Below are 8,050 nucleotides of genomic sequence, written 5' to 3' on the forward strand. Positions count from 1 at the left end.
ATGTTATTGCGGGTGTAGTGAAATGCTTGTATTTCTAGCTCCAACAGTGCAGTAATATCCAACATTACACAACAATACACATAAATCTAAAAATAAAAGAATGGAATTAAGAAATATATGTCCGGAATCCAGATTATAAGTATACTGAACAAAAATATAATCACAACATGGAACAATTTGGGGCGGCAGGGTAGCCTAGTGGTTAGAGCGTTGGACTAATAACCGAAAGGTTGCAAGTTCATATCCCCGAGCTGACAAGGTACAAATCTGTCATTCTGTCCCTGAACAGGCAGTTAACCCACTGTTCCTAGGCCATCATTGAAAATAAGAATTTGTTCTCAACTGACTTGCCTAGTTAAATAAAGGTTAAAAAAATTCATAAAAAAATGCAAATATTTTATTTTAGTTACAGTTCATATAAGGAAGTCAATCAATTGAAAAAAAAATCATTAGGCCCTAATCTATGGATTTCACATGACGGGAAATACAGATATGCAGCTGTTGGTCACAGATAGACTATATATACAAAAGTATGTGGACACCTCTTCAAACTAGTGGATTCAGCTATTTCAGCCACACTCATTGCTGACAGGTGTACAAAATTGAGCACAAAGCCATGCAATCTCCATAGACAAACACTGGTAGTAGAATGGCCTTACTGAAGAGCTCAGTAACTTTCAATGTGGCACCGTCATAGGATGCTACCTTTCCAACAAGTCAGTTCGTCAAATTTCTGCCCTGCAGAACGCTGCCCCGGTCAACTGTAAGTGCCGTTATTGTGAAGTGAAAACATAGAGGAGCAACAACGGCTCAGCCGCAAAGTGGTAGGCCACAAAAGCTCACAGAACGGGACCACGGAGTGCTGAAGTGCGTAAAGAAATCATCTGTCCTCGTTTGCAACACTCACAAACGAATTCAAAACTGCACAAGAACTGTTCGTCGGAAACTTCACGAAATGAGTTTCCATGGCCGAGCAGCCGCACATAAACCTTAAGACGACCATGCGAAATGCCAAAGCGTCTGCTAGAGTGGTGTAAAGTTCCCGGCTATTGGACTCTGAAGCAATGGAAACTAGTTTTCTGGAGTTATGAATCACACTTCACCATCTGGCAGTCCGACGGACGAATCTGGATTTGGCGGATGCCAGGAAAACGCTACCTGCCCCAATGCATAGTGCCAACTGTAAAGTTTGGTGGAGGAGGAATAATGGACTGGGGCTGTTTTTCATGGTTCAGGCCCCTTAGTTCCAGTGATGGGAAATATTAACGCTACAGCATACAATGACATTCTAGACAATTCTCAATGCCCATGCACAAAGCGAGGTCCAGACAGAAATGGTTTGTCAAGATCAATGTGGAAGAACTTGAATGTCCTGCACAGAGCCCTGACCTCAACCCCATCAAACACCTTTGGGATGAATTGGAATGCCAACTGCGAGCCAGGCCTAATCGCCCAACATTGGTGTCTTCACCTACTTCCTGTAGGCTGTCTAGTCGTTATTGGTAATCAGGCCTACCACTGTTGTGTCTTCTGCAAACTTGATGATTGAGTTGGAGGCGTTCGTGGCCACAGAGTCATTGGCATCCATTGCGAGTGTACCCCATAGCAGAGACAGAGGCATCCCACTCACATTTTCTTTTTGGTTCATATAAGGTCATTGAACTAAGCAGATCAGGCTCAGGTGCTAATACATTGTGAGAGCCACCCCCTTAAGCAGACAGGAACTAACCATCTTTTATTTTGGGGGGGTAAAAGGCCTGAATGGGACATTTTCATTCATGCACCATTTGCCCATAGGAGAAAAGCAGGAAGTAAAAGCAGGAATCAACTCAACGGACATCACAAAAAAATACATTCCATTGTGTGAGCCATAGAAATGTTGTATCACCATTGTTTATTACATCAGGATATTATACTTTCATTTTGTTCCTTACCTGGTGAAATATTCGGTTGAAAATGTAGTGCTGTTCAGTGCTCATGTATCTGGTTAGGAATGATACTATCTGAAATAGAGGAGTTGGAATAACTTTGTGTAATGAGCAGGTGCAACTGAACATATTGTTCGTGTAATATCTTCTGTATTATTAATGTTGAATATGCCCCCTGTGGTCAATGTGGGTACTCTGGCGTGGGGATGAATTTGTGCTGATTGTCTCTCCCCTGCTAGACACGACCCACACCACCTCACCTCACCTCAGCCATGGCTGAGAACATCCTGGCAGCCGCCTGCGAGAGCGAGACACGCAAGGCTGCCAAGAGGATGCGGCTGGATGTCTACCAGGCACATGTGAGTGCTCTGATGGTGTGTGTGTGTCTGTGTGCACATCAGGGTGTGTGTGTACAAGTGTGTATCTTTTCAGGTGGGTGGATGTACTGTGTATGTATTCTAATAGCCAATGGCAAAGTCTGTTCTTAACCTTGAGTATATTATATACATAGAAGTGGGACTGAAAACTCTCTCATCTCCACCTCAGGAGGAGCAGATAGCACTTGACAAGCCCAGTTCTCGCGAGCCGGCCTCCCTGGCCCACTCTGCCTACTCCCTGGCCGCCTCGGCCTACTCCCAGGACCAGCTCTACACCAACGGTGGGCTCAACAATAGTTACCGTGGTTACGGGGGTCTGGGAGCTAGCATGCAACACCCAGTCTCCCTGACAACCGCCACTGCTCAGAGCAACGGTGAGAGAGCATGCTTCGCCTCTTTATTTGGCCAGAGAATGGCAGCTTAGAGTAGCAGCATACCTTAGCTTACCTGAAGCATGTTGCTCGTGCTGTAGCAGCATCACTGGGTGAGTTTAGAACAGACTGAGACTTATTGAAACGTATCGAGAAATCCAATTCTTGCCCATATTTGGACATAGAAAACTTTCTTTAAAAAAAAAATACAGGTGGAACTCATCTAAAATATATCTCCTACAGTGGATAAGAATGCATATTTATGTTTTTCAATAGTTACAATTATAGTAAAATGCCCCCAGTATGTGTCTTCATTTGAGTGTGTTGTCTTTCCCCCAGGCCCTACTGACCTCAGCATGAAGTCCCTGGGGTCAAACTCTTCATCGGCCAGCTCAAACAGTCACGGGCGGAGTGCTGGTGTCATAGGTGGCGGGGCCTCGGCACAGCTCAGCCCAACAGAGATCACGGCCGTGCGGCAGCTCATCGCCGGCTACCGCGAGTCGGCCGCCTTCTTGCTCCGCTCGGCCGATGAGCTGGAGACCCTTATCCTGCAGCAAAACTGAGCCGGAAACTCCTCCTCCCCGTCTCCCTGCTTCTCCCTCTTTCTCTCTGACTCTCCCACACGACCCCTAACCAACTACTCTCCCACTCACCAGATCCATCTGTCTGTGTTTCGTCCTCCCCCACTGACCTGTATATTCTCCCCGTCTCCAGAAGGGAGGCATGCAACAGTGCTACCTTCCTCTAGTGTAATATTCTAACACCCCCCCCTGATTGTTTTAACATCAGTGCGTGGAGAGAAAGAGCACTGTCTGCGAGGACTTGGGAACAGCGTTTCTCCCCCTCTTGAACCACCTGTAAAGGAACATGCTCCCTCCCAATCATAACAGCTCTGCCTCACTTCCACAGCTCTGTGGAAAGAAGAGGGGTGGCCGGGAGAGAGCCGGAAATTAGTCTACCAAGTGATGTGCAGGAGAGTGGTGGGGCTGGAGCGCTGGAGGACACTGCAGGGTTGTGCTGTGATGAGGAGAGAACAGCGCCCCCTTGTATGAGGAAGAGAAGTGGATCCTTTTGGTGTGCCAGTAAGCTCAATGTGTTACTGTACACAGATCCCCTCAACAAGCTCGCCATCCCCAATAACAATGAAAACGAGACTCTCTGAACAGTAGTAACAAAATGTTTGTTCATGACAAATACTTTTGATTTGAGATCTGAATTTGTTTGTTTGACTACAAGAAGACATTTTGAACCACTTTTTGGATGAACAGAGGCTGAAGAAGGCTGGAAAGAAAGAGACAACTTGTTGCGCTCTGTGTAAATAAACTCTGTGTCCTAAAGCACTTTCCCATGATTCAGACCTCACCTCCCCATTGAGTAATAAAGAACTCGATGTGCCCGGGAGCAACACTTTATCTTATGCATTATGGAGATGCCATCTATTCCACATGGAAATACCTCAGATCTATCAACCCACCGTTCGAGTACTTCATTCCTACTTGGGTGGCGACGTCACACAACGCTCATCACACAACACTCACCCGTTACTACCTGATGTGTTCCGTGTTTTCATAGACCTGCAGGAAGCAAAGTCTTAACCATTTCAAGAAGTTTCCAGAGTAAATATTGTAACTATAGTTCGAATTTAAAACAAAAAAAAGTATTGTTTGTCCTGTTATTTGTGTACTGTAAATACTCAGTCCATATTTGATTCTAGAAACACCATGAAGAGAACACGAAAAAGCATCAGTAAAGTGAGGGACTGGGGGGCAAGGTAGTATTTTCCGTGGGAGACTGAACCTCTCTGACGATAGCTGGTAGTTTTCTTTTTTTGGAGTTCCCCAATTTTTCCAACCCTCTTGTGGCTCATTGCTCTCCCATCAATTCCAGGTTTTGGTTTGTCCCGAGTCATCACTCAATGATACCCTGTCTTTTTCCGTGTCCGGTTCTGCATTCCTCTCTCGAACCTATCCCCCATCTCCTCCCTGACCTGAGCCCAGTCCAGTTCGGTTCTGGGAGGGATAACGTATGTCTTTGTCTATTGACTCTTTGAGATGGCCATTAATCCACGCTGCTGCTATATGTACCGGACTTTTGCCACAGACCTGTAACCTCAAGTCAGGACGCCATCCTCCTGCACAACCAGAGCACCTCAAGACAACAACACAAACAAAAAGAAGCTAAAACTACTCAAAACCGATAAGAGACTAAAATCTTACTTTTAAAAACGACATGCCATCCCAGTCAGTTGTTTCTCTTTGCTACTAGGCACTCTGGTTGATCTTTTTGTTCTTTCATAGGGCTGTGTTGTTTGTACAGTTTCCTTTTTCTTTTTTGCTTTCTTCATGACTTTGAATCTCTGGAGGCATATAGGGATCAACGTGCTCCTCTTGCAGCCACTCACAAGGGTGCTCTGGGCATATCTATTTTACTGTGCAGTCAAAGTCTGGGAGGTTTGTACCTTTTAGAATGAGTGTGAGAGAAAAAAAAATGCAAAATGTTTCTTCAAGAGGCAGGCCTGAAGGGGCTGACTGTTGTGTCACTGTAATTTGCTCCCTTTTGCACACTGAAGCAACTGAAATCTGTGACGGAGGCCCTGCTTGTTCAGGGCTCCATCTTGCACTGGTGAGGTGTGGCCTACTAAAGGAAAGAGGAAGAGTATTTGCAATGCAGTTGATAATCATCCTGGCCCTTGACAGCATAGTGTTAACGAAAAATAAACAGTGTGGGTGCTACGATGTTTCACAACCACCACTATTGGGGGGGGGACTTGTGTAAATGAAAGCCATTGATGTAGGTGTGCTACCTCCATGGCCTGAGATTGAACGGAGCACTGTGCTCACTGGTGACACACTCTGAACCACAGAACAACACCTTGATAAATCCACCCAGCATACATGTGCAATGTCAAATCCATCTCCATAATGAGTACACATTGATGTACAAATATTTAATTTATGGAAATATTATGGCTAGATAGAAAGTAGAAAATGGACTCCCAAGACGTTCTATTTATCTCTGAGCAAGCTCTTGATTAGATCTGCGTGGTGGGTAAAAACGACACAAACACAAGAGAAATATGCAAAATGACCAGTCAAGAGGAAACCCCTCACTGTGTTCTCTCGCAACGTGGCTGTGAGGGCTTCAAAATGTGTTTTCTTATTAGTATCACCCTCATTTCTGCAGATCCATCCCTCACTCTGCTCCTGCCCTGGGGTCTTAGGCTACAATTACCTCAGCACATACAACACAGCAGTGTATCAGTACAGTAACATAGTAGAGGAATTACTGTATCACAGGTTGTTTTTTTAGTGGGGGGGGGGGGCTAACTTAGTAGGGGATCTGTCTTATTCACTTCCATCTTAAAACTGCCTTTTTTGCCACTGAGTTTTCAAATGATTGCCAGACACGAGGGCTGTGGCCAAACTGTACATAGTGCTGTAAGTGTTTGTGATCTTACAGTGTGGACGCTAGAGCCAATGTTGTCGTCCTGTGTTTCCCTATTGCCCCGGGTCAACACAGTGATGGATCGAGCCTCTTTAGAGATGACTGCTGGATATTGTAACGTCGCATGCCACAACACATCTGCTATATGGTTTTGTGAAGAAGATGAAGAAGAAGAAGATTGACAGTTATGCATTTCTAATATAGACAAGGGACAGTTAAATGTATCTGTACAAAGGGAGTAAGAGATGCGATGACATAGTAAAGAGGATCTTGCTAAATACGACTCCCTCCTCTGTTTGCACCTTTTGGGGTTTGCTCTGTAGTTTCTCATAGACGGCTACATACGTTAAGAAAACATACTGTAAAAATAGGCAAAGACAATCTTGGAAAGGTGCAACTTGCTCACGGTTTGATTTCCATTTCTTTTCTGTGTGCAGCTATTGCATACAGTGCGTCTTGGAGATGACAAGAGTATTTTAGCCATAATCAGAGGATTCTTACTCAAACTTCTGACTCCTCAAGCGCGGTTGGAGCACTCATAGTGGCCCCACTGTCGATACACATTTTTATCTGATTTCTATTTTTATTATTAATTTTGTTATTATTTTATATATATTTTGTAGTGCAAGTAAGTGGTCTTTTCAAATAATATTTTGTACAAAAACCAACATCTCAAGTGAAGTTACTCTGTATGCCTATACTGTACATTCCAAACAAGGATGTCAACACGTTTAACAACCGACCTGACCAGCATCCCGTTTAGTGATGTGACCTCAGACCAGAGGGAGTGCCCTCTGTTAAGATTAGCATTGTTGACCTTGTGAATAGCGTCAAACATGTTGTTGATTGGAGCCATGATTATTTTCCTGCTTAGGGCCAACAAGACTTTACATGCCAGGGAATGTGCCAACCAAGCACAGACCAAGTCTACGCCCTTAACCATGCCCTTCATGAAACTCCAACTCCCAGACTACTGTATGCATCTCTACCCCGGGGAATGCTATGTGGTAGTGTCAGCACTTCAGTGGAGGGGAAGTGTTTTGAGTGACGAGCAGGGGTATTTTGCTGTGGGAAAGGTGTGATTCCCTTTATCATACCGTTTTTAGCTCCAGCTGACATTGGATTACATTGGAACTCATTGACTTTACAAATGATGCCCCCAATAGCGACGTTTCCATTCGGACAGGTGCAGTTGTGGTGCTGGTCAGGGTACCGTGAATGAATACACACTTTAAAAAAAAATAACCTGCTTTGGTCAGATGTATAGCTCGACACAACAACAAAAAAACAATAGAAGAAGAAAAAAGTTTATTTTTCTATCAGGGCAGTGTACAGCTACAGTCAAATCAAAAATGGTTTTTCCAACCATAGTCTGTTTTATTTAATCATTTGGTGGTGCTTTAGATTCCTTGGTTCTGTTTTAGGTTTTCCTCTTTACCTACTGTACCAGAAGCTGATTGTCTTTTTCTCAGTTTTGATTTGTACCTAATACCAATGTGAAACTGTATTTTCCTCCTGAGTTTGGACTCAGTGGAAGTGTGATGTTTACATGTACAGATTTGTTTTTGTAATTTTATTTAATTTGGTCATTTCTCTCCTCCTCCCCACTCTGTTAATCTAGTACCTTGTACATTGATGGGAAATGGGACCGTGTCGAAATAAGGTTAATGTCACATTTAGAAACTGGTTGTTGGGAGAGCTGTGTGCTTGGCTTAAGGAATGCCCTCTCCTTAGCTGACCTGATACACACAAACCAGGGGTCACAGTGAACTGATGCTCTGGTGTGACTACTTTACCAATATATGAGAATTTGTTCCACAGTGAATGATAAGCCATTGACATACCCTTTGCAGGGTTTTTTAGACTATTAGTATATTTAGCGCGAAAAAACTAAACTGCAGACAAAAACCTCAGGAAAGGACATCACTTT

At 44.1% G+C, this 8,050-nt stretch overlaps 1 protein-coding gene across 2 annotated transcripts in view; it reads left to right on the forward strand.

Annotated features, from left to right (window-relative positions):
• The window catches only part of LOC112233088 (nucleolar protein 4-like), a 130,080-nt gene extending 124,428 nt beyond the window's left edge, over positions 1 to 5,652 (forward strand). Inside the window, exons 9-11 of one of the 2 annotated variants that reach the window (XM_024400495.2) lie at positions 2,168 to 2,287; positions 2,475 to 2,586; positions 3,016 to 5,652. In XM_024400495.2, the coding sequence (XP_024256263.2) occupies positions 2,168 to 2,287; positions 2,475 to 2,586; positions 3,016 to 3,239 (456 nt within the window). In that variant the 3' untranslated portion in view covers positions 3,240 to 5,652. Of the gene's footprint in view, positions 1 to 2,167; positions 2,288 to 2,474; positions 2,680 to 3,015 lie in introns of both variants that reach the window. The other variant, XM_024400493.2, reaches the window with a different exon arrangement.
• The last annotated feature ends 2,398 nt before the right edge of the window (positions 5,653 to 8,050 follow it).

This window comes from Oncorhynchus tshawytscha, linkage group LG16 (assembly GCF_018296145.1).
Source record: "Oncorhynchus tshawytscha isolate Ot180627B linkage group LG16, Otsh_v2.0, whole genome shotgun sequence".
NCBI lineage: Eukaryota > Metazoa > Chordata > Actinopteri > Salmoniformes > Salmonidae > Oncorhynchus > Oncorhynchus tshawytscha.